Below are 27,262 nucleotides of genomic sequence, written 5' to 3' on the forward strand. Positions count from 1 at the left end.
AACTACTCAGATGAGGCTGTGGGAAAGTACAAGCTTTTGACAGCACACAGAAGTTTCCAGCTAATGTAGTTCATTGGGAATTTTTCTACACAGCATTTTTCTGTTGAAAAATGCCAACTCCCTGTAGTGGAGGCTCAGCTCCAACAAATTGCTCAGTTTAACAGATAGAGCCTGAAGGAGCCTGAGGTTGGCCAACACATGACACTCTCCCTTTTAGGACTTAAAAATTCCATAGTCTCATAATTGCCTTGCTGTCAGCAAAAAATTGTGAAAATTCATTGATTCCTTATGCTCTTCCCATGACTGACCCCTCCACAAAGTTATTACCTACACTTTGCTGAGCTGTGCTGGCTCATACTGCAGATGTCTGTCCTTGTTTTTTAAGCTTTGGTCCAGTCTGGGCAATTAACCATTTTGGAGTCATTGGGGTACCCCAGCTCACACTTTCAGCCTGGGAAAGGGATTCACATTGTTGCAAGAGTCCAAAGAAATTAGATTAAAGAGCCAATATTAAAAGAGCTTTGAAGGCACAAAATTAAGATAAGGAATGCCTGACAGAGGGTCACCAGTACAACCTCAGCTGTGCATTTAAGTGAAGGGGGATGTTTTAGTTACAGGATCTTTTGTTTCATGTGGGTTTCTTGCCTCACTCAGTGTACTGGAGAACCTTTGCTCCACTAAAGCAGCATGGTTGTATGGTTAAAGATGCTCCTTTCCTTGGGTTCAATTCAAGCAGTTTAAAAACAAGAAGAATTTCCAAACTTTGCTTTCCCCTGAATGCCACAGCTCTAGCTGACTATTATTTCAATTGTTTCCACTTTTTGATGACCATTAAGTCACGACTGTGAGTGAGTGGGTGGCTGTGGGCAAGCAGCTTTGCCCAGCTATTTGTGGAAGTGAAAGGCATGTGATAAAAATGAAAAAAGAAGTCTACTGCAGTGATGAAACTGGTTGAAAGTTGCACAATAGGCTGGATTACATCCCTGCCCAGAGCCTTCATTTTGTGTTGGCAAGTAGTTCAAACATGTTAAGAGGCTAATGAGGCTACCTCTGCTACTGAGTGCGCAAATTAGATTCTGCAGAAGTATTGAGTAAGTGCAGGTGAAACTAATGGGATCTGTTATCTAAATATAGAAAATAATATAGCCTGTTAAATTTTATTTAAAAAATGCAAGCTGCAACTCCAATTAGGTGCTAAAAATGAGAAAATACTAATACAATGAGTCAGCCTCTTGTCAATAAACCAGGAATAATACCAGCTTTCTGATGGAAACTGTTGTGCAGCATCCAGACTCCAGAGCTTCCCAATTCCCTGACGAGCCAGGAGGGAAGGGAGCGTCATTAACATTCTGGATTCTGAAGAGTTTGAGAGGAACATACATGGTGTGAACTAGCTTGGAGAAAAATAGTCTGTGCTCATGTAAACATAGACAGCATCATAAGACTTCAAGGGTCAGAGCTCAGCTTGAATTAAGACAGATCTCTCTTATTTAATATTTAGCATTGAGAGGATGAAAGAAGGATTGCCCTAGAAAAATCAGTTTTAAAATTCTGCGGGGTGCTGAGATTTCAGTTTAGAAATAAATAGGGATGTTCTTTGCTTTGCACTTCAAAGATTTACATACGTGACAATGAGTAATCAGCTGTTTGCTGAGCGCAAGTCAGTGTGATGGAAAAATAGCCAATGGTTTGTTCCGTGCAGTCATGGGAAGAAACAAACAAAATAAATGACAAAGGGAATGTTCGATGTTTTTTTAAGAGCATAATATGGCTGATTAAAGCATTTTTTAGCACTAAGGGTAACAACCATCTTCACAAATATTTTTTGTGAGAATACTGTAATAAGAAAAGAATCAGCTCTTTCAGAACGTGCTCTGGAGGGTTTATCCCTAAACCATGCTCACTGTGATCCTCAATTTGCCACTTGCTTCCCATCACTCAGAAGAAAGTATCTGCTCATCTCATAGATATCCTGAGGAATACTATCAATAGTTTCTCTTCTTATTAATATCTTTTCTCTTTAATAGCACTGATGTGTACTAGGCACTTTATGTACAAATGAGGAAGTGAGTTACTTTTCCTAGAAACTTGTCATCAATTGGGATTTGCCTGAAATAGGGTAAAATGAATCTTTCTGGGCTGTATTTATTTATCTATTACTTGTGACAATTTATCTTTCATGCCCAGCTGCAACAGGTCTTGTTTTACCAAACCCAAAAACATAGTAGGTGATCCACAGTAGAGTCTAAACATGTCCTACAGCTGGAATGGTACTTTCAGGGAGATAAAAAACCAACCAACCAATCAAACACCAAAATTAAAAAAAAAATATTATGTTGGTAGGTCAGTCTTGCTTGGTACTCTTCCTTGCTATTCACTCTCCAAAATCCAGCCAATCTCAGAAACCTGTCTAAGTAAATGTTTCTGTAGCCTGCCAAGTTTAAATGTTGGAAGGCAATGGGAGAAGCAAAGTTCCCAGTGCTGATGGAGAACCACTGGGTGGAAGTGAATCCCAGGGAGCCCAGTGCTGGGTGCTCTGGGCATCCTGTCTTCACCAAGAAGAGAAGGCTGGTGGCTACAGCCTGGTGTGCAGAGCCTCAGGTGGGTTCTCCAGGTTTGCTCCTGAGCAAATGTCTTGGAAGTTCTTTCACCCTGGAGGTGGTAAAGCAGGGAAGAGTCTTGCAAAGTCTACCTGAGAGAAAAAAATTCCCATCCTCATTGGTGTTTTAAATTATGTAAGGCACTGCTCTTCCTGATGGCTTAGAGGGGATACTAGCTCTAATAAATTCTGCTAATTGCTGGTCCATTTTAGGGAAAGATGATTTATCCTCCTTGGGTAGAGAGTTTAGGTTCTTACCAAGCACATTAGCTGACACAGAATCTGTAGATTCCTATTTTAGCTGGATGCTTCCTTGCACAATCTTTTTTTAAGCAATAACATTTCAAAGGTATGCAGAAAGAATAGGTGACATGTTTTGCTAAAAAAAGCTTTTTTTAATTTGACTATAAACTTAGATCCACGTGAAAAAAATGTGCGTCTTTCTAAATGCTGTACTTTTTCCCTACACATCCACTACTATAAAATACAGTTGTGTGGGACTGTAATATCCAAAATTGTGTATGCAAAAGTCTAAATATTTGCATATTTCTGATGAAACATCCTGATTACTGTATTTTACCCATTCACAGTTTAGCACAATAATGTCTAGTTTGGAGACAGACTGTGGGTATACGAGGATGGTGTTTACTGTACATGGCTCCAGTTAACCTGCCAAGTCTTTCTTTTGTCTTTAATACATATTTCATATATGGATAACTACTTAAATTTAGATTTAGAGGTTTTTCTGTACTGATATGCATATTATATGTATATATAGTATGTGTGTAACATTTCAAAAGATATGTACATATGCAGACATACTAAAGACAAATAGTTAATGTTACATTACATGCATATAATAGATTCATAAATATAAAATACTTTTCCAGTTCTTTGGTTTCCATGCAGATTTATGGTCTATCAAATGGATTAAAGCCTGTGGCTGCTGCATAGTCAAGTAGGCAGCTGCTCAATATTTATTTTTATCTTCATTGCTGAAAAAGTAGGCCCACTGCTCATTAAATTAGTCCTGGTTCTTCCAGTAAGCACTGTCTCCTTCAGCAGGAATACAGGTTAGAGATACTTGGAAGTTTTCCAGCAATACTTTTTTATTTTTTCTGAAAATATATATTTGAGCCTGAAATGTTTCAGTCAAAAGGTTTTTCAGGAAAAAAAAAAACAACTTTACTGAATCCAAGTGACCATATGTATTCACACATCACACCTCCACCCTCAGCATTCACACCTCACTACTTCCTTGGATTTCTTTGGGTGTCCTGAGCCTCAGTTTAATCTGCCTGATAGATGGGCTAATTGTGTTGAAAGCTAATGATCCCTGGGTCTTAGGCAGTCTGCCATTAAGCTGAGAACCCAAACCACAGTCTGGCTGGCAGATCTTCCCCAGGCATAGCAGACCTGAAACTGGGCCATTTTTTGCTAGAAGACTCCTTCCATCAAAAGCCCACCACTTCCCCTGGAGTTTGAAATTTTGGAAATAATACAAGAAATTTCACAGAGAACAAACCCCATGCTTTTCAGCCAAATCTAGTCCACTCACAGTAGGATAAATCATCATGTTAATCCACAACACCTTTATATTAGTATTTGCCTTTTCCTATTATGTTCATGGAATAACAGACTCTGTGAGTTCATACATATATATATATGTATATCTATGTGTGTGTATATATAGATACACATACACCAAATTAGACAAAATATGTTGTCTGTAAGTAGGTAAGATTTCTGTTGTGCCCAGAAGGGCGGGGGGAGAATTTTTCAGATAGTTCTTAGCTTTGGTATTTCTTGGCTCCTAAATGTTTTAGTTTGCAGTCTATTTATAAAGTTAGAAAGTTATTTTAAAGATGTATTTTAATGGAAAGTCCAAGAGAGGCTCATTTTGAACTGAACAACTTATGATTTTTCAGTAGATTTTCTAAAAATAGTTTTGTTGTGTATGTGATATGGGCTGCAGGGTTTTGCAATAGCAGGGTTCTTAGGCAGATTGAAGTTTGTCAGGAATTACAAAATGCAGTATCAGGTTATAAAATAATCTACATCCCATGATAATACTCAGGGAGAACTCTAGATTCTTATAAACATTGAATACATTCACTGCCCATTGTTATACACATTCTCTCTTAAACTTATGCTGTTTAATTCCCTGAAGAAATAAGGGATCTGGTTATTCTGGGCACAACAGGGACAGCAAGGAGAACAGCCTTTGAATTAAAATGGTATTTCTACTTCTGTTCTCTTCTTCATTTGCATTTTAGTCAGGAATTCAGGACTTAAGCAGAAACAAGAATTTTATTACTTGGGGTATTACATATAGTGCACTTTTAAAATACTCTAGTAATTTACTATTGAGTCCTTGATCTGATATTTGAAAATTCTTCTTTACAGCCTTAAGTCTCTCATGGTTGTGTTTCATTTCATGTTTTTTTTCTTGTGTGAAAAAGAAATGTGCTTGTTCCAAAGGCGGGGCGGCTCTCTGGAGTGTGAGCTCTGCAGGGCAGGGAACGTCTCTGACTCCGCGTTTGTACCCCGGCGCTGTTGCCTTGACCTGCTCAAAGGCTCGAGCTTCTGTGCCCTGTCGCAATGCAAATAATAAACACTACTGAAAAGTAAAGAGTCTGTCCAGTCAATTGGAGTCTTACCCAAGGATGAACTGAGGGAAATTGGGTGTCAGAGTCAATGCTCTCCGTTGTAGGTTGTTTTAACACGTAGTGACAGTTGAAAATAGTAATGAGTTTTATAAATTAGCCGTGCAGCTACTTGATAATTTGCAGACTTTAGAAGATTTCCTGATGGTAAATATGATGACATTTCTTGTTAACAATAAGTAGTGAGACTGTACAGATTTACCAAACAAAGGAGAATTCTTACTCTGGGATTCTGTCCTAAAGGGCTTCTGTAAGCATAAATCTCTGTGAACTGCAGTATTGCTAAAGCATACATAAGTACTTCTGTAAATGCAGAGTTTTACTCATTTTACTGCATAAATTATCATAAAAGTAACTATAGATGGCCTTTCTATTTTCTTTTTCTTCTAAAAAAAAAATCTCTAGGCAATGACTTAATGTGTAGTAGTGATTCCAGACATCTTAGTGAATAAAAATGGAAGTTTACAAGCTGAATTAGTTCAGAAAGTATTTTTCTCATTTAGTGTTTCATGAGGTTATGGGTCCAGAGTCATCTCAGCTGAATGTGAACAGGAAATCATGGGAATATTGATGTTGTGTATAGCATGTGTAAAACTGCATTGAAAATAGTGGCCCAAATGTGTTCAGTAGGATGGATGGCCCATTTCTAATCTGAGAAATGCAATTACACAAGGGCAGGAAGCAGAAGGTGAAAAATATACAAAGTAGAAATCTGTCAAAATGACAAGGCAGAGATCACTGTTTAGAGCTGGTGCTGAACTGCAGAAGTGTCTTGACTGAGCATTCACTGAATTCTTCTTCCTTCCAAGTGGAACATTTTATTGTACAAAAGTAAAAATTAAAAGAGCTGTTGTTGTAAGTTGTCTTTGACATTGAAGTTTTGAAGGAATGTTTTAGACATTATTCTGTCTGCTCAGGACAACTTTCTGATTGCTTAGATGATGTTTTTCAGATATGGAAAAATCTGCCAGAATTGCCACTGTTCTTCTTCACTTGCAGGTTAAATTTCTATGACACTGGTCTGTGCGAAACAAGGAGCTAATCTCCTTATCCCTGACTGATCTCCAAGGTTCTTCTGATCTCATTTGGTGCTTAGCCCTCACTGCTATGGTTTTAAGAAGTGATGTTTCCCCATCCTTGTCCCTTTCCTTTGCACCCTGCCAAAACCCAGTCCTGGTCCTTATTGGCAGGGTGTGGAGAGCTGATACCTGGATGGTTCCCAACTCTTCCCCTTATCAGTAAATATGTATGTTTTTCACACTGCTGAATCCATCATTGATCACACAGTCAGTGCAAACAGTTGTCAGGGTTAACAGTTACAATGGCTTTTCAGTGACTTTTTTGTTAGCTGAGAGCAACCACTTGTTTATTTCCAGGTGTTGATTCTTTGTCCTGGGAGCTCCCTGGTACAGATGTTCCCCCTTTTTTCCACCCTGACAGAGGCAGCTGTGGCACTCCAGGGGTGCATGGCTTCATCTCACCCACAAATGGCTGGTTTTCATCTTGTAGATGGAGGCAGCAATGTGGAAGTCAGTGGCACAGGCAAATTCTAGATAACTCGGAGCTGAATCCGGGTGATGTGGTGAAGCCACCTGGAAGTCTCTTGAGGGTCACAGCTCCTTCAAGTCCCAAGGCTTGTCTGTGACGTATTGCTGCACCCTTCAGCACTGCTAGGCAGTGGTATCTAGTAAGGGCACTCATTTGTCTACCTTGCATCTACTTGGTGATTGCAGCTGTGTCCTCTGGAAGCATTAATTGCACCACAGTCTGCCCCATTGCTGCTACCAGATGCTGGTCCTGAAAGCCAAGCCAGAAACCGGTGTTGGAGCAAGAGCCTCTGCAGTGGCTCGTGCATTGCAGAGCAGTTGGTACACATGTACTCTAAGGCACGTTTTGCCTGTTGGTTTGCAAACAGATTTAGCATGTTAAGGCTTAAAAGGCTTAAACTTATAGAGCTTGAGGTGATTTGTGAATTGTTGCCTGTAGAGGTAACCTTTCTCTTCCCAACATGTTGCCACTGCTGGAATTAATGAAGAAGATCAGTAAGAAAGCAGAAAAAAAAAAAAGCCCAGCTGGAAAGAACTCATTCTACACCTCAGGAAAGTATCCAGGTTTGATGCCCTGGAAGTGCCATGCAGCATTGATGGATGTGAAACTGGGATGCAAAAGAAACACTGAGCACAGGGAAAATGGAACCAACTGGCTTGCTATCCATGCCAGTCTGTGACATTACTAGGAACCCATGTTGGCAAGGAGCAAAAAATTGCTATAAATTAAGGGAAAACAAGGGCAACATGCAGTCATAATGATGTTGATAGAGGATGGCATGTCATTTAATTAAATCTCCCTGTATTATAGCAAATAGTAAACCAACCTTGTTAAACTTCTGAAAGATTAAATGCTTAAAAATGAAGTGAAAATTCATTTAAGTGATGAATTAACTAAGTTTTTTTTGAGTGAACAATAAAGTGCTCAGCTTATTTTTCAAATGTAGAACCAATGAGCTGCTATTTTTAATGTGGAAATAAAAAATATTTTGGAAATTGATGTAATATAAATGAAGGCAATTACTGTGCTGTGAAAACATACTACACGTGCATGGAACTATGGTTTTGTCTCAGTGCAGTGAAGTCTGATTTCAGTTTTCTTGTGTTCTGGCAAGATTTTGTAAACTCCAGGTTTAAAATGCTGCATTGTCTGGTCCTGGCTGAGTAAATTCTTTGTTAATGCTTCTATATTAAGTGTGTCTGGCCCCTCCACAGGGACTGAAGTGCGATACTTTGCAAACAGCTGAGAGCCTTTCCAAGGCATTCCTTCAGGAGCACTTCTCATCCCTCAGCCTTCACAGAGGCATGGCCCAGTACCTTGCTGGCTGGGTTAAGTCTGTTTTTCCATTGGAAATCCCCAAGAGAGCAAAAATGAAAGTGGAAGATGGCCATGATTCACATCAGCGTTCTAGGACAAGTCTTTTGTTACTGCTTTCTTCAGCTAGGAGAATGAGATTCTTTTCTGCTTGAAATTATAAAGTGTTTAGATATGTGCCTTTTGTTTTAATAGCAGGAAAGGCATTCTCAGTGGTATTGAGTCTGTCACAACAGATTAAAAGAGCCCAGGGGAACAACTGATTAACAAAAAGAAAATTAATGTAAAGCCTTTGTGTCTCTGTATTGAGCTCATACAGGGGAATACAACTTGCTCAGCAGTCATCATTAGAAGATCACCTTTGAAACTACCATTTTATCAGAGCATGTAGTGGAGGATTGTAATGGGTAATTTCTCCTCTTTTGTTTTTACTTCTGTCTGATTTGCGATAAAAGTAAAACTCAGCTTTTCATGACCGAGCACTGAGGAGGCAGGATAAAGGCAGAAAATATTTAAGCTCGATTGACTGAAACTGTTCCAACTACTTTTAATGTTTTATTAACTGCTTTTAGCAAAACATTTCATACTGGAAACAGAAAACTGGTTTTTAAAATACTTTAAACCTAAATGTTTCCACATTTTAAAACATAATTTGGCTCTTGGTCAGAACGTCCCTGTGCAAAGTCCCTGGTCTGATGAGTCACATGTTGTGCAACAAAAAATGTTTCCCTGAAAAATTCACCCCCGAGTTCAAGCATGCTGGCTGATAAGATGTTCTACTCTTCAGATTAGCAAATAAAACATGATAGTACTTTATGAAGCAAATGAATCATCACTCTTCTTAATCATCACCTCTAGTCTACCTCTGTGGTTTGCTGAATTCTGTCTGCTCTGAATTAATGACAGTGAAAGCTGTGTAACATACTGTTGGTTCGAGGCCTTCCACTCTATGCTGGTGTTGCCATCAGCATTGCTGAGATGGTAAAACTCAGAGTGTGTTTGGATGAGAGCTGTTAGATCTCTTGTCTCATCAGCATCATGATTTTCTGTGCTTCTATCCACTGCTGTGCAAACACACTGAAAGCCACAGCTCTGCTCCAGGAGTCTCCCAGACAGAGCTGGTTTGTACAGCTGAGCCTGAGGGAATAACCTGAACCTTACTCTGGGTGGTTACACGCAAGGAAAGGCTCTGCCTGGTTCTTTGGTCAGAACCACAAGCACAAAGTGATGTCTCCCACAGGTGCTGATCAGCACTTAGGGGCAAAACCATCCTCAGGCCTGAGCCTGATCCTGGGGCTGAGGCAGGAGCTGTGCCAAGGCACTGTCAGATGATGGGTCCCAGCCCCAGCTCAGACTGCATGGAAGAGTGCATCTCTGATGCTCCCAGGTATTCAAAGAGAGAAGAAATTGCTTGCTTTCTTTCAGGGGAAAACAAAAAGAAAAAACCCACCTGGAAGGAGCTTTTTATTCTTTATGGTCTGTGTGGAATGGCTTCACCTTCACGTGGTGGCATTCCTACACATGTAGTGCCTGCCAGTAGCATAAAGAGGGTGGTAGCAGCTAACGTGGCCACTTTGACAAGTGTCTTCAATGAGACATCTGTTGCAAAGCAAAAATCTTTCCTCTAGAGAAAAACATTGGTGCAGATGGCACCAAGCACCACACATAGAGTGAAGCCAAATTCCCATCTCCCCAACAGTAATCTAGTAATATTCTTAAGATAAAAAATAAATTCAGATAAATACCTTTGGTGTCTGATAATCACAAAAAGAAGAATTCAGTGATTTCATAGATCTGGAGCTGAATTCAAGGCAGAAAAGTGACAACTAAGCTCACTACTTCCAGAACTAACACTTTGCACTTTTTTGTTGGTTTTTTTTCTGTTCAATTGACTTAGATGGGGCTATGAGATACAGATTAAATCTTTTAGCTACAAAGTGTTGTAGCTGGACTGGACCGAATGGTGACAATCATTTACTTTGTATTATGTTTCCCCAGCTACATTTTTATTAACTGGTCATCACGAGAAACAAAATAAATAAGCTTTAAACTAAGTTACTGCAGTTGAACATCAGCCGTGGACAGAAGTAGAATACAGTATCAGTCTTGCTTTCAGAGTACTTTAGAAGTGCTGCTGCTGATAGGGTAGTATATATTCAGGATAACTAAAAACTGTTAATATAAGTATCAGAGTGTTGGCAACTGTATATTTTTAAAATGTCTTTTACTCTGCAAAATGCAAACTTTTTCCCTGTCTGAGGCCGAGTCAACTGGGGTGTTAGGCCATGCCCCTGGTAGCCCCACAGGTCCCATGAATTAAATTGCAGGCTGAAGAGTGATGTCATTCCCTCAGTTTTTTTTAATCTCCTTTTTGTGCTGAGAGCAGCCATCTGTCCCCCTCCAGACAATGATGGCAGCAGCTGTGCACGGTGTGCCATCAGGAACAAAAGCCTCTGCTTCATACCAGAGGGCAGCAGGCTGCAGGTCAGACGGGGTTATAAGGCTATCAGGGTCAAATGGCACCTGTACAGAAAAATAAAACTAGGATTATACGGCCTTTGTGTGTTCATTCTCTAGCAGAGAAGTGGGGTCAGCCTTTGTCTGAGTGATTCTCCAGCGGCCATGGGAATGCCTATGTGTTTTCAAGGATAGCTGTGCCACTGCGTACCCAAGGAGTAATGGAGTGACAAAGCCAGCTTCATGCAGAGGGCAAAGCAAAGATGACACAAAACAATTATTTTGAAGAGAAAATAAAACAGCTTGGATACCTTCTGGTACTTTATGCAAGTTCAAAGAGTATGATTTCAAGTGGTTTGCATGTCCTATAACATGCTCTTCTAAAAGCACGGTTTGGCACACAGGAGTTCCCTTGCTGCTTTGTGAGAAAAGGGAAGCTGAACAAGGGCCAAAGTGCTCAAAACCTCGTCTACGAGAAGAGGAAGTTGGTTGTGCTTAGAGTGGCTTTTTCTGCAAGGTGAGCTGGAAGGAGCTGGAGGAGGCTACATATCCCATATATAATATATGGGATATATCCCATATGTAATATGAAATTACCCAATCCTGCAGGTGCCTTTCTGCTTTGCCATATGTGGTGCCAGTCCTGTCCCAACTCTTCTGTGCTGGGTCCATTTCAGAACAGAAACTGATACAAGTGTAAGTTATAGGAACCCTTCTTATATAACAAGGAGGAATGTCATACATTCCTGGGGTAAAGTCCAGGCATACAGTGAAATAGGTAAGTGAACCTGGCTGAGTTCAGAGCCTTCTGTCTTTTCTTTAACCCCACATCATTTTTTTTCTGCATTAATTCCTTCCCTGTTTCTAAGCAAACACATATTTTGAAGCCGGAGATATACCAGGGACCATACAGCCTTACCACTTCTTTTGGGATGACAGCCTGGGATTTGACACTGTTTGTCACTACCAGGATTAATGACATCGTTTAAGGTGATGGGACAGAAGCACATATTTCACAAACAGGTAAGCTGTAAACATTGTGTGCTCCCATCTCAGGGGAACATGTCCTGGGACATTGATGGGTGTACAAGTGAGCTGAACCAAACTCTCAGACAGCCATGGCTGGGTCATCACCAAGAACAGTGATCTTCTCCAAGCCACAGTTTCACTTTTGTATGTGGACAATGGTTCTCTATAGCCCTCTTTTTTTTTTTGCAATGCAGTTGATAAAGGATACTGAAATGAAAGTTCAGTCACAAACCACAGCATTTTTATAAAACTAGCATTGCTCCCTTTTTTATCTGGTTAAGGGCTGTTGGTTCAGGCTTGTTAAAAAGTATTCTTTCAACCTGAAAACATGTCGTGTTCTTGTTTGTTAATTGCCTACTTTGTTTCCTAAATGGCATGAATAAGTCCTTTCACCTTACATTGTCTACTGAGTTTATGCTTTTTTAATGGGAAAGAGTCACAAGATGCTGCAATGAAAGGGGACAGAAATATTACTAATGATGGAAAACACATGACTAGGTCATTGTACTGTGTAGTTTATCTGAAGGTGCCATGACTGCTGAGCAGCAGTGTAATTCAATCATGTGAATTAAGTTTGAGACTGAAGCTTTAGAGTTCCTTCACACCACCAAGAAACCACCAAAACTAGAGAAAAAATCCTGTTTGCCATTTGATGCTGCTGTTGGCACTGCCCCCCCTACAAATTGCTTATCATTCCCATCTCCCTGTGGGTGCTAAATGAATAGAGCACCACACCATTGAGAATCCATTCCTGAACTGTTAATGTCCAGGAAGAATTTTACAGAGTGCCAGTTTTTTAGACAATATGATCACCAGTTCATGAATCACTGGTTCACAAATTATTTGTTCCTTTTCAGGCTGCATAAATCTCTATTTAACCCACAATAAAATCTCTTGTTTTAAGCTGTCTTAGGCTAGGGCAAAACTTGGGGCACTGCTGTTGGTTTCTGGGCCTGTCACAGCATACTTTACATTCTGGCAGCTCTGTCAGCATCACTTTACAGCTCCTCCAGAGATCTGCTGGCTCTGCCGAGCGGTTAGTGGCTCAGGACATAAATACCATTGCTGTCCGACTGTTGTTTCTGGGAAACTTTCATGAAGCCTGTTTTTCTCCACATTTTATCATAATCCCAAGAGGGGCAGATTTTTTCTTCTCTGTATGAACAGGCACTCTGACTGCAGTGTATAAGTTTCAGTCCAGAGCATGTGCTGAAAGGCTGAGTTATCACACTCCAGGAGAATTTTACTGTCACTAACATATAGTGTCAGAAGTCAAAATGAGAAACAGAAGAACTTTCTAACTTTTGAGATTCGTATTGTGTTTATTTTTTTTTTGTGTTAAGTTTCGCTGTGTATGAAGTAGATAGTTACTGTGTTTCTTTGGGATAACACCTGGCTGTAAGGTGTAGCAGTGTCTGAGACAGAGAAATGAGAATTTTACCAAAAGTGAGGATGTGGGTGTTTGTGTAGGGTGCTGTGTGTACATTTGGGAGCATAATGAGGCATAAGGTCAAACATCCAAGCCTTGTGCCCACTGTACAACATAGTATCTGCATAGCACTGGGATTTATTGAAAAGCTGACATTACACAGACTTAATGCAGTCTTACAAAACATGGTCCTCAGTCTAAGCCTGTGTTTGAGCATGACCTCAAACTAGCTCTGTTGAGCAGCTATGGTTAAGGACAGCCCCACATGAGCAAGCCTGGAAGCCCCAGGGGCAGGTCCACTATTGCTGGTGGCATTTCCAGACCTTTTGCCATCTTTTCCTTTTCCACTTACCACATCCTTTCAAGGGCACTGCCCTGCACTCACAGGACTCGTCTTTCTCAGAACAGATGTTCTTGTCTCCCTGCCTCTCCCCAGACAGGGAAGTAAGAGCGTTAACTTCTCCACTTCTTTGTGGCAGCCCAGTGGGTTTGGCTCTGGTTCAAGCTCTGCAGTCTCCTTGCAGGGCAATGATGGTTTTAATCAATGGCAAGCTGGCTTTCCTAAACAAAGTACTGTTTCTTTGGAAAGCAAAACTTCATAGTGAAGTTGTAAAATGTAGTGAAAATGTAAAATATAAAAATTTGAAAATGTAAAAATATGAACAGGTTGTATAGGGCTATAGCTTACAGGGTGCTGAGCCAGCATGCACTGGGGATCTGGATAAAAACTGTGATGTTTAGGTTATTTTTTTAAATCTCTGTCTCTTGGCTGATAGTCCCATATACTGTAGACAGCATGAGTCACTTCCTTCTTAACTCATTGAGGCCATTGTATGTCATATTAAGCTCATTATGTTGTTAGGCTATTTCCTCTGTGGGTGAGATGTCAAAATAGTGGCTACCTACACAGTCAGCGTGAGAAATCTTCCTTCTATAGTTACAATTCTTGAAAAAGTTCATTCAATGAGCCCAGATAAACCTATAAAGTTGCATGCAGCTGTATAATAAATGATGTGGTAAACTGGATATTCTATGTTTCCAGAGCTTGAGTCTTAGCCAGTCTGAGGTAAGGTGAGTATTGATAACCAAAACAAAGTACAGTTGTTAATCTATAATTACTTATAGATATGGTTGAGGCTGATAAAATAAATTTTTCCTTACTTAATTTATTCTGAAATTGAATAGCTAACAGAAGAATAGAGACAGAAAATAGTACAGAGAGATATTGATTTTACCTAATTTTGAATATTTTATAGTAAAGCTTCTGTTTCTACCAGAGCCATCGAGTTTTCCTATGTGATCCATAAATGACGTGCAAGAAGGCAATTCAAGCTCATCCATTTTAGACTTGACCTCTCATAGAAGAGGATGAATCACTGTCTGGAGGTTTCTGTTTTTCTCCTTTGTTTATAAAGCAAGAACATGTTACTGTTTTAGATTAGACACCTGCTATCCATCCATCCATCCATCCATCCATCCATCCATCCATCCATCCATCCATCCATCCTTTTCTTAAAATGTCTATTTGTTAGAAAAAAATACTGTTAGTTCTGTTGTCAAAAAAATACCATCTTCATTGACAAAATAACAGGACCACTGCCAATATTTTGCAAATATCAGGATAAATATAATGGTTGAATTTTCATTTGCCTACAGGCCAGATGTTATCATTGATCTATACTACGTGTGATAACACTACCCATTGACAGACGCTGCAGGCAGGAAAATCCAGTCAGTTATGTGTGTTGTATGCCCAGAGGGAACAAGAGGTATTCAGAAATCAGTGATTGATTTCTGTGAATTCAGTGCAATTTCCCTGAGCAAGCCCTCTTTGCAGATCAAGCAGCTTCTGGCAGCCCTGGGGGGGCTGGTGTTCTGCGGGGACCTGGTGCTCCTCTTCCAGCACAGCAGCAGCAGTGGCCGTGGTGTGTGGTTCTGCTCTCATCTGCCCCACTTAGTCCTCATGCCTCTTCTCTCTCATCCCTCTGCTACCGTTTTGATCATGAATATTAAGCACAGAGGAGAGGATCATGAACTTGGCCAGGAAAATGTCATTAATAACCTTGACAAGTATGGAGATGGATTGGGAAGGATAAAGGAGAGAGTGGGAGGAAAGGAAGTCGAGACAATAAATAGGCTAGACCTGCTGTTACCATGTTAATCTCTACAGGGTTATTTGAGGGAATTGCTGTGGAAGTTCATACTGTGCCTAGGTCCTTTCCTCATTTCTGCATTATTTCTTCCATGATACTGACATTGTGTTTGTAACACAATGCCTATTTATTATAGTTGACAAAAATAAGAAATCAAAATACTATATCAGATATATTGAATACAAAGGTGGATTGGAAATATACAAATTAATGCATTAAGTGGTAGAATTGCATGACAACATAGAATCTTTTAATCCACTCACTATTTTTTAATTGAAGATGACTATGTAATTGCATACCACTTAATTTGATCTCCAGTTGTTGTTCCAAAATAGACAATAGTTTATTCTATTAATACATCATAAGAGGCTTACTGAAAGTATTATTTTTAATAATAGTCTCACTAGTGCCTTCCTGATTATACACAATTTTGCCTTTGGCTGTTTTATTGTTTGGTTGACTACATTGTTTTGAGAAAAATAATCATGATGCATACAGAAAAATCTGTCTGAGGAGGATTTAGAAAGGAGATCTGGTGTTTAAGGGAGATTATATTTCCATTGCTGCAGGTAAGTTATATTTTTATCTGTGGAGGAATGGACTGGATACATACATGGTCAGAAATAAGTGCATATAAATGACAGCTGGTTGCTGAGATGCTAATAAATAACCAATCACATCCATTTAAAAGATGTATGAATATTACAATTTTAATTACTTTTAACATGAGAGCATGTACTTTGGAAGCCTTCCTAAATAAACAGTTTCTTTTGCTGTGGATTATCTGCAAAAGATAACTGTGAATGGTGGTGGTGGAAGTGCAGCCAGGTTCTCCAGAACAAGAGCCCAGTATAGATAAGTCTGCTGTCTAAACAATTATGCGTGTTGTTGACAGCTGCTCAGTCATAATTTTCAGAGGTACTGGTAGTTATTAAAAAAAGAGAAAGTTGAAATTCCAAGTAGTAAAAATCAAAACTATAGATAAATGTTAATCCTTAAAACAAACACCAGTGTTTTTTTGGTTTTTTGGTTTTTGTTTTATTAACCAGTCCAGTTTACTGAATGACAATTCACTTTGAAAAGAAGTTTTCTGCTGGAAACAATAGACTGTTGTGTTGGGGTGGGGAAGAGGCAAACCAGAGAACAGCAGCATCCCAGTAGCTGTGCAATCTGATTTCTCCCCTAGCCCCTGGACACATGTTGTGGATCTTCCTGGCCCTGCTCACCTCTGCAAGCTCTGTTTACCTAATTGGCACTGGGGGCCTTCCCATGGGAGAGAGGGTTTCTTAGGAAAGTGGGTTTTGTGAGATCAGGTTGGCAAACACCACTCTTCATGCATTGTGCTTGGCTTTGTGTTCAGCATGTTTTCTTCTTGGAGCTCGTTTCCTCCCACTGTTTCAGCAGCACAGAAGCCTTTTAATGGCAGCTCACAGTGCCGTGGCAGTGGGAGGCATGGACTGGTGGGACTGTGGTATGGCAAAGGCTTTGGCTGACTGGCCTCCAGCACCATTTCCCCTCTGTGCCCTGTGTCTTGCTAAGAGATTTGAGATTTGCTAAGAGGTTTCTTTGACGTGTTCTGAGTGCATCGTGGGAAGAGCTCCGTGGGAGAAAACTAGGAAGAACCCAATAGCTGCAAGATTCCTGCTCTGTGTGTCATCTCCACCACGTGTTTGCGATTGAGCAAACATAATCTGTCTGGCAGATAACCCAGTGTGCCGTGCCTGCAAGGGAACAGGCCTCTCTTTGACCTATGACTATATCTATGTGCAGAGTTAAGTGTCTTTAGTTGGAGATCAGTCATGGATTTGTCACAGTTCCTCATCATGGAGAAATCTCTGTTTCACTTGTGTTGTCATCTGAAGAGACATGCCCGTGCTCTTCCTTTCCCCTCCACAGCTGTGTCCTTCTGCAGGCAGAGCAGCAAGCCAAGGATGTGCTGCCTGATCTCCCCTCCCTGCCAGCCACAGTCAGGCATGGTGGCAGCTCAGGGAGAGGAGCCACCACTCCCACAGTGTCTCTTCCCACCATGTTGGAGCTGGCACAGACAAGCAGGGCAGCAGGGAGAGTTCCCCCACCACATGCTTCCAGCAAGTCCTCTGCGCTGCCCACACGACTGCAAGAGAAATCATACCACATGTACAAAACCAAAAGCTTTTCATACTTCAATTTGTTCTTTCCTGCACCCAAGGTCTTTGTAAGCAAACAAGATGCCAGTATTTGGGGGAAGAGACAATGGTGTGGTTCAGCTCATGCTGCGGAGGCGCGCTAGAAATGGTGCAACAGCTGAGTTGTCGCCCTCTTCCCCTCTGCTCCACCCCTTAACTTTCTTATTCTGGTTCAGTGACATTTTTTTGTCTCTAAATGCCCAATTTCCTATACAGCATATCTGTTTTACAAAGAGATGAGTAAACTAAAACTATATGTTAGGCAGAAATTCTGTGGTCTGAAAACACAGATAACCCACATTTGCCTGCCAGCCTTCACTGGCTTCACATTTAGTGACAATCAGCAATAATATTCTTAGCCAGTGGCCTTCTCCTCTTTAGCTGCAGGCTAACTCACTAAGTTGATCAAGATATGCTCTTTGAATGAGTTGACACCATGTGCAGCCAATTTTGTATTAGGAAAAAGAGAGCAGATAAAAGAAGAGCGCTGGGTTGAGCCTGTGGTATCAGGAACTGATTGCAGCTGAGAACTCGTCATTGCTGAAGTTTGCACTGTATTTAGAGAAGGAAGTGGTTGTATGTGTGGTCCAGCTTGTCTGAGGTTTGCAGCACCATTTAGACACCAAACCTGTCGGGGCTTTGGTTAAGCTCCTTAAGAGGATGCACTCACTGCTGGCCTTCTGTGCACATCCTGTGTTTGCAACGAATCCCCCTGAACAACTGTCTAAACAGGGCCCAAGAAAGGCAAATTCCCAAGGGATAAATAAAATTTTGTATATGATAAACAGTAAATACTGCTCTGCCTTAGTCATATAAACCGGTTTGGCTGAGTTTTCATCCCTCAAGTCTATTAAGTTTAATGCTTCTGTGCGAACACTCAGAGTTTCCATTAAATATGTGTGTATGTCTGATCCCAGGATGACACTCTGATATTCCAAAAATAGTTTAATAAATTGAAATTCCAAGATGTATCATCATAAGCCTGTCACTTGAGTATCAAATCTGCCATGTTATGTAAAAAATATTGGTTATATAATGGGATTTTTATCAGTCTAGTGACATAAATGCAAATATTAGAGCATTATTAGGAAACCGACCTCTCTCTGACTTTGGATGTGTTATGCTGGAAGTTAGAGAAAAAGTAGCTTATGTATATTTGGGGGATTTAGATGCTGTAGTTTCAGAGGTGTCTGACAACTCAGAGCTAGTTTGGGGGTTTTCTTTCTGATAAATATAAATACATTTTAAATGGCATTGAGGAAAGAAACTGGAATGTGATAAGAACTTTGAGCAACTCCAAGGTTTCCTTTGTGATGGCCCAAACTGATGCCATTGCTGCTGGCAAAAAGCAGTACTTTCTACCTCTTGAAACACATGGAGAAAAAGCTGGGCAGCTATGGTCTGCCTCATCTGCTGGAAAGCAGATAAAGGTCCCCAGCTAGAAACTGGGACTCACTACAAGAGGACATATGGAAGAGCAGCAGGGATTTCCTGCAGGCAGAGCAATGTTCATGCATGCATCCACAGCCAGTTGTCACCAGTGGTCAGATAACAGTGCCAAGCCCCAGGGAAAGGCTGAATGGGCAGCAACTGCTCAGGGAGCAGAGCGTTTGTGTGGAAATCCTCTCTTCTGGGGAGCAGAAGCTTTGAAGTATGGGAGCATGTAAAAAGTGCTGTTGTGAGTTACCTGAAAAAGAAAGGAATTAAATGTGCTATATATAGAAATAAGTGCATGGTTTTATGAGTGAGAAGCTGATTTTGCAGGTTGCACAACTACTTGAAAACCCTAAGTGGGGTACTCTCTGAAATTGCACAGCCTGATGTTACTGAGGGACAACCATCTGTCCCCATGGGCTTTCAAATCAGCAGAGCATCACTTTTACTAAGCACAGGCAGTCTGTGTGGTGGAGGGGTTAGTAAGTGAATTAGATGAACCTTCTGACTTTTCAGCCCGAGGTAAAAGCAGACTGAAAAAAAAATAGATGCAAGGTCAACATCACAAGTGAATACAAGTGAATTAAATACTTCAATTTCACATATTTTCTGGGTTAGTTGAAGTGGGGCAGACTGTAAAAAGCTGATGTGGTCTTTAGTGTCTCCAGTTCAAATAGGCAGTTTTCCCAGTAGCACTGGCAACTCCCCACTCTGCTCTATCCAAGCACTTTGAGCATTAGGCACACCTCTAGACTTAAATCCCACAGTGCTCTGCCAAGCAGGTAATTCCTATCCTCCTCTTATGGATGGGGAATTGGAATACTTAGTAAAGGAGTAGAAGAGGGGAGCTGGAGGAAACGAAACCAGTGGGGAGGGGGCACTGAATGTGCTTCTCAGCAAATGCTCAGTATCAGATATCTGTGTCATGGGACACAGAACAACCTGCCTGTAAAAAGGTGGATGACAAGTCCAAAGTAACACTGAAAGCTGTTACTGGTCAGGGTCCCGAGGCCTCCTGTCCCTGGGCTTTAACTAGAAAACCTTTCCCCTCAAAATCTGTAGAAGCAGGTAACCAGAGCAAAGGACAGCCACTCTTGCCACCTTGAAGACCCTGTTCTGCAAACAGGGCTGTGCATATGGGTCTCCTACATCCAGGTGAAGCTCTCCTGGTGCCTTCCCTGGAGTGTTGCCCAGGGTTGTTGTGGGGCTCCAGGGCTTCCAAGCCTGCATAATCCCAGCTGGGCTTTCAGCTTTCCCTGGCAGTGAGCTACCTCAGTGCTACCAAATGCACACTGACAAAATGCTTAGTTTAAACCATGGCATAAAAGTGCTATTAATGCTTGGAGTACTGCTGGATTTTTTCTCTTGTACAGGATAGGAAAATTAAGGGGAAAAAAAAAAAAGAGAGAAAGATTTTTTGCCCTGTAAGATTAAACAATCATCATGGTTTTAAGGGCTTAATCTGCTAGTATGCAGACTGCTGGCTGATAAGTCTCTGAGTCTGAGTGTAATTGGATGCAGCATCTGATTCGGTAGTGTGGGCTTTCCAGGGGCTTTTTGTTTGTTTGTTCATTTTTTACCACACTGCAGAGTGGAAGAGATCTGTCCCTGGAAATGCCTTTGGGGGGGAAGCTGTAAAGCTGTGTGCCCCCCAGCCGGTATTTCAGCAGCACCTCTCTGGAGAGCCCCACTGGGGGAGCACGGTGGGGGAGGCTGCTCAGTGTATGAATTCGTGCTATTGTTCGAGGCACACATCTGCCTCAAGAAGCTGCACGGCACAGGCCGTTACTTATTCAGATGCAGAAGCTCCTTCCGTCCCACAAGACGGCCCATTCAAGTCACATGCCAGAGGTCTCAGCAGAATGGGCTGCAGCTGCTTCAAATCTGCTGTCTAACATCAGAAGCAGTTGGACAAACTGCACCGTGCTGACTACAGTCAGGCTCCCCGGCGCCGAGGAAGACAGGGAAAAGATTTGGGATCCCAGCACTATGTTCTCGGAGGACCTGTGGCTGGAAAATGAGAAAAACTGTGCTGTTGTTCACAAGTCGAAGCGAGGAAGGAAGCGCCAAGAGCTCCTGGCCGTGGCCCTGGGGGTGAAGGTGGGAGTCAAAGGGGCACTTCTGTGGCAACCTCTGAAACTCTTTGCCTATTCACAGATCACCTCCCTGGTCAGAAGAGCAGCCTTAACTCAGAACGACAACCACTTCAACTATGAAAAAGCACACAATTTTAAGGTAAGCGCAGCTTGCTATTATTTTTATGTTAAAAGTCCTGTTGAGATGTCTCACATTTATTTTTTGTTGTGATGAGGTTTGCATGCACCTATTTATACTACCTCTAAGAAAAGTGTTGAAAAATTAATTTTTCTTTCTACTTTAAGTTCCGTTAACTGATTTCTTAGTATGCTGTTACATAGACTGTTAATCCAAATAATGGTTTTCCTGCTAACTGTACTACTTGCCTGGCAATTTAACTTTTTTTCACAGATTCAGTTCTGTTTTTTATTCAGAAACAAAGTACTTCATATTTACTGTCTTCATCTTAAGTGTATCTACTTTTAAATAAGAAAAAGGCCCGTTTTCAAAATCCAGCTATTATCAGAAGCCTGTATGATTTTACCAGCAAACATTTTGCACCATTTCTGATTTCAATAGAACTTAAGAGCACTTGGGTGCTCCTTACAATAAAGCAAAGCGCAGGGGTGGGTATTGTCTCCCAGCTTTTGTTCCCCCACCATATGCTAAGGAAATGTTCTCAGAGTCCCACTGAGCTATAGGATCTGAGCTTGTGTTTGCTTGTCAAACTAAAACAAATCACTGGGCAAACACAGGGACATTTAAATGGATCATCTCTCTGCTGTCTATACATAGAAAATCAGATTCTTAGGGATTCTTTTCCCGAGTGCTGTCTCTGGCAGACTGCAGCAGGGAAGTGACTCAGCTTTGGAAATGGACCTTCCAGGCAGCTTGTATTAAAATGTTTTGCCAAAAGGACTGTGCTGGTTTCAGAGCATGCCAGCCAGTTACCATAGTTAATGCTGTCAAATTGTATTTTGATGCTTATCAGGATGAGTGTCGAGAATAAGAGGCAGTAACAAGACAAGAAAGGAACATAGCTTTGAAACATCAGTTTAGTTAATGCTCCTTGAGGATGCTGATCTCGGTCACTGTCAGAATAGCTCAACTCATTAGCAGAACAAGATTTTTCTGATATTCATCTAGGGCCTGTCAAAAAAGTAGAAGCAGTGATCAAAATCATTTCACTTATCAAAAAAGTTTCACTTCTTATTTTTCTACATATTCTGCTGTGCAGAGATTGCTAACCTCTGCAGTGCTTCTGCTGTCGTTGACAAATCAATAATTTAATATTAGTGGACAAAGCAAATAATGGCATCCCTTTTCTCATTCCCCTTCCTTGACCCAGTCTACAGAAAAGTCGATATTTATCTCTCTGATCAGCACTGAAGGAAATAGGGGAAACAGTCTGTGTTTTCTTGCTTCATTAAGCCAACTTTCATTCTTTCTGGGTTTTGTCCTCATTATCATTTTAATATCAAAACTATTTTAGTTAAACTAGAAAATATTTTCTCATGACTGAGACTTCTTTCCACTCTGACCCATGCATTCTTTCCTCTTCAAAATTTCCCCTGTTTTGGCTTTGATTTATAATTGGACTTGTGCCCAGTTAACTTTGTGTTTGCACAATCTAGCTGTTGTACAGTTTCTGTTCCTTTCTGTTTCAAAAGACTCATAGTTTAACTGGAAAACCACATGATTAAAATAGATATGTATTCAAAGACTTGACAGCAGAAAATAATTGTTCTATCCTAGTAAAGGCAATAACAGACCCTGGGGAACAAACATTTTAAAAATAATTGTCCAGAAAGGTCAATCAGATGTGTTACATTTCCTTAATGGACAAATATGTTCACTATGCATACACAGTTACTTTTTCAAAGGAATATATTAGAACATGTCCAGTTGTGGAACAAAAAATGTGGATAGTACACTCAGAAAGGAACATTTAAATTTAAAACAGGGCTCAAGGCTAATATCTTTAATATATTCCATATTTATTACATAAAAGGGTTAAAAATCATTTTTAAAAAGAAAGAATGGCTTTATGAGTTTGGGACAAGATGCTTGATGGCTTTTGACAGCACTCAGGCTATGATGATATGGGGTTTATCTGAAGGACAATGCTATTTTGAAGACATTCAAAAAGTTGTCTTCCCCATTTTTAGGTGGATACTGATGTGCATTATATCATTCATCTCACTTTCTAGGGATAAAGGTTATGTGTCACAATGTCCCTCATAATCTAGTCATAGGCAATTCTTCATGAACAAACAGGCACTCTTTAGTTTTTTGTCCTTTAACCACAAAGAATTTAAAAAATGAAGGGCACATTACTAGCGAAGCTGATGGGATTTTTGTAGGTCTTATACCAAAGATCTTACTTACTGCAAGAGGAAAGGAACAAAAGCAAGAAATAAGTGCAAGGCACAAATTCAGAGCAAGGACAGCTCTCCCTCCATCCTTGCCAAGCTAATACAAAAATTTAAAAGCAGCATTGAAGTTTGGAGTATGAGGGCACCAGGTTTAAGCTTTTCTGGGCATCCGTGCTTTCTCATTCAACCTCTTTTCCAAAGTTCAAGGCAAGTGGACAAAAAAGGATTTAGTATCCAGGCTGATTTGTTAAGCTGTGTTCATCTTCAGCACACCACACAGTCACATGAATTTAGGTTTGGAGCTGGCGTCTGTCTGGCGGGACAACTTTGCCTAATCCAGTGTAGACATACCATAACTCAGGAAAGAGAATAAATCTCCATAGCCCTGTTTAGAAAAACACAGAGGTATTTCTCTAGCTAAGTGGGTGTCAGCCTAACTGGATGCCAAAGTCCTTTTGCATATTGTTCTTGTTCAGATCCAGCAGCCTCTTTCGGATGTGCTCTACCTGCCAGCTTCAGTGGGGTCCCAGCTGGTGGTGAGGTCAACCTCGTGCCTGAGGATAGCAGCATGGACTTTGAGGATGCTCCACACTTTCTGTTCTAGGCTGGGAATTCATGAGAGGGCTTCTGTGCTGCTTTAAGTGAGCAAATAGGGCTGAATAATGTGCATTTTCCACAATACTGTGCCTGTTTGCCACCATAGCGTGGGCAAATCCCATTTGCAGGCAGGCTAACGGAGTGAAGGCAGCAGATTACAGACAAGTCAGGAGATCTGCTGGGAAAGAGGGGTCTCTGGGATTAATTTCCCCTTGTGTTAAGCACTGCAGATAATATTGCTTCTGAGAGACAAAGGGTTTGAGGGAAGCATTTTTTATAGACATCATGAGGATTATGTGCATTCATTTAAACAAAAATAACAGCAGAGTCAGCTTTTCTTCACTTCAAATGGCTCAGGTTCAGCAGGAGTCCACAAAAGAATCTAAATGTGTCTGTATTCAGGCAAAAGTCTGAAGAAAACTTATTTTCTTAGAAAGCAAATAGAAAAGTCTTCAGACCCAGTCACATAAAACCAAAATTGTCTCAGAAACAACACTGTATAATGTCAACTAAAAAAAAAAAAAGGCATTTCAATTCAAGACAATTGTTTTTGTTCATTTCTGCAGTATTGCTCACAGTGTTATTTTGGTTTGCCGCTGTACTGGCATTCCTTAACTTTGGTCTGAGTTTCCCCCTCTGTGGAGATGACTCAGACACAAACTGGAAGTGAATAAGGTAGCACCTGCAGGGGGAATGCTGCCATTTGAGAACAAGGGCACCAGAGGGGCGAAGGACAAAGAGAACAGGAAGGCAACAAGAAGAGACATGCAGGGTAGTGTTGTGTGAGATTGTCCGGCAGAGAAGAGACAGTGAATGTAGGAAGAGAATTTTCCTTGGAAGAGGATGAAAGACTGAACAAGAAAAGTACAGTGTATAGTCTGAAACGTCAGGGGGCTGGTTTATTTTAAGAAATAGTTCCCTGAAAATTCTTTTTAAAAGTTTGAATTATGTGTCAACTGTAGCTCAGGCAGCTTATGTCTGTGCTGTGTGTACACAGAGGGGTCTACTGAGACTTCAGGATGGGGTAGGAACCAGCAATAAATATTCCAGATCATAGTTCAAAAATTCTATGCCCAGTCTGTAATGATGTGATTACAAAGGATGGGGTAAAAACTAAAATTCCATCTCAAAAATCTGTGACTTGCTGTTTACGTCTCCCTGTTTGAAACAGAGATGAGGCCAATCTTGCAGGAAAAATTCCCATTTTACCATTCAGAAATGTTGTGTTCTCCATTATTTCTTTAAAATTAATGACAAGCCATAAGAGACTTCAAAACTGCATCTTAAGGGAATTTTTGCACCTTCATCTAGAAACTTTTTAAGTTCTCTCTTTTTTCAGTTAGTTTCCCTGTTTCAACTTGGCCAGAAACCACCAAGACTAGCTTTTCACAGAGTATTTCAGCTGGAGGCTTGCCATTTGAGCTAAAATGGGGATCCATGAAAAATTGAAGTGAATGAATAAAGAGAACTCAACCTTTGAGGGCCACCAAGCTGAATGGAACAAGGGAAGGATGTGCTGTCAGCACTTCTCAATTGGAGCCTTCAGTCAGCATTGATGACTTTCCAATTAATGGCAGGAAAGATTAAGGAATAATCAGCTGCCATTTTCAAAATAAGCCTCAGCCAGATCAGTTGAAATAAGCTTTATGTAAAGTAAGCAAGTAGGCCCCAAATATCCTAGCAACTGCAGTGGACTTTATTTGTGAAATGGTGCATTCTGAAAAGTCCTGGCCAAGCTCTTACAACCCCTTCTCACAAGGTTAGCTTTTGTAAACTGCTGCAAAGCAGAAGACACAGCTAGTTATCTTCCCACAGCAGATGATTTTCACCCACAATTAAGTGCAGGTGCAGACATACTAATTATGTGGCTTTCAGTCTATAAATGATAAAGATGCAGGCATAATTAGTTTTATCTGTAGTTTTGTATCCACTGAAGGTCGCATAGTGCATGTGACTGAAACGCAGGTCATCAGCTGTTACATACAGCCATTTACCCCTGCAAAAAGCTGTGTCTGAAATTCATGCTACCCACTCTGCAAAATGAAATTAAGTGAAATGGGAAAGAAGTATGGAGCTATATCTATCAACATGTCTATCTCAAACTTTATTGCAAAGTCTTGTTTCACAGAGACACGCGTTTTTCTGAGAGGTAAAATACCATCTCAAAAAAAGTCAAACATTCCAGTTTTGATCTTTCACTGTCAAAAGGGAGGAAAAACTACTATTGCTTTAAGTTTATTAACACAATTATTTAACTGTGACTAGTTGGTCAGGAGCCATTTGCAGTCAGGCACATTTTTATCTCAAAGTCAGGAAGAGAAGTCTGTATTAAAATCACAATACTTCTTCATCTTTCTGAACTCAAGAGTACAGGCTTGTGTTGCTGTGATCCTGCAGACAAATGAGGCAAAAACATTAGCATGCAAAATGCTTGGCCTAAAACTTTACAGTTTATCCAAAAAGGCCAATGACTGTTTTTTCACTGTATGAAAAGCAAAGAGCAGCTTTTCCCATCCCAGGGGTGGAAGTGGCCTTTCAGCCATCCACCCGACGGGTAAACAAGAGCAGAGAGAAGGAAAGGATGCATTAGCAGCCAGAGTGTGCATGATTTATGTTTTGTTAAGCTCAATTAAGTCTCTGGCCAGAACTAGCTCATACCATGCCCATTCACAGGGGCATAGACCTCACTATTTACTCTTCATTTCAATGAAAATTAAATGCTTACTTTACCAGAATACACATCTTAAATAAAAAGATCTTCTGCTGTAGCCTTTGGAAAAGCAGTGGCGGAAGCAGCAGTGGTGTGCAAAACATAGCTGGGGAGATGCGGGCTCTGTCAGCACACAAATAATTTTATTCTTCTTTATTTACTTGTGTGTGGACTGTAGCAAAATGAAGTTTGATCTGCTGAAAAAGACTCTATTGACATATATTCCCTCTGTGAGTTCAAATTACTTACTAGACTGGGAAAGGGTGCTTTTATCTACAGTTCTTTGGGTTATTAGTTTTACTTATTTTTCTCCTGGTTTCCTCCCCTCTGCTATAGCTAGAATGTCAGCAAGCAAAAATTATTTGTTTTCAGTGTCATCCACAGCCTGGATCTCTGCTATGTTAAGCCTATTGAAAGATAAACTTCAAGATCAAAGCAAATTTCTGTTCCCATGGTTTGTTTCATCTAGACGTTGGAAGGATGTGGGCACTATGTGCTAAAGATTTACTCCTACTGAGTCTTCTGTTGTTTATCCATTTCAGTTGCTCCATCTGTCAGACCATCTGCCTCCCAGTGACCCCATTTCTTTCCCCCACCCCCATTTGTGTTACAGGTCCATACGTTTCGAGGTCCGCACTGGTGTGAGTACTGCGCCAACTTCATGTGGGGTCTCATCGCTCAGGGAGTGAGGTGTTCAGGTAGCACGCCAA

The 27,262-nt window shown here is 40.8% G+C and overlaps 1 protein-coding gene across 1 annotated transcript in view; it reads left to right on the forward strand.

Moving 5' to 3' along the window:
* CHN2 (chimerin 2) overlaps positions 1–27,262 on the forward strand; it is a 158,874-nt gene that overhangs the window by 114,270 nt on the left and 17,342 nt on the right. The window contains exons 7-8 of the mRNA XM_064413160.1: positions 20,952–21,029; positions 27,166–27,250. Coding sequence (XP_064269230.1) covers positions 20,952–21,029; positions 27,166–27,250 — 163 coding nt within the window. The remainder of the gene's footprint in view (positions 1–20,951; positions 21,030–27,165; positions 27,251–27,262) is intronic.

The sequence above is a fragment of the Passer domesticus genome, chromosome 1 (assembly GCF_036417665.1).
Source record: "Passer domesticus isolate bPasDom1 chromosome 1, bPasDom1.hap1, whole genome shotgun sequence".
NCBI classification, from domain to species: Eukaryota; Metazoa; Chordata; class Aves; order Passeriformes; family Passeridae; genus Passer; species Passer domesticus.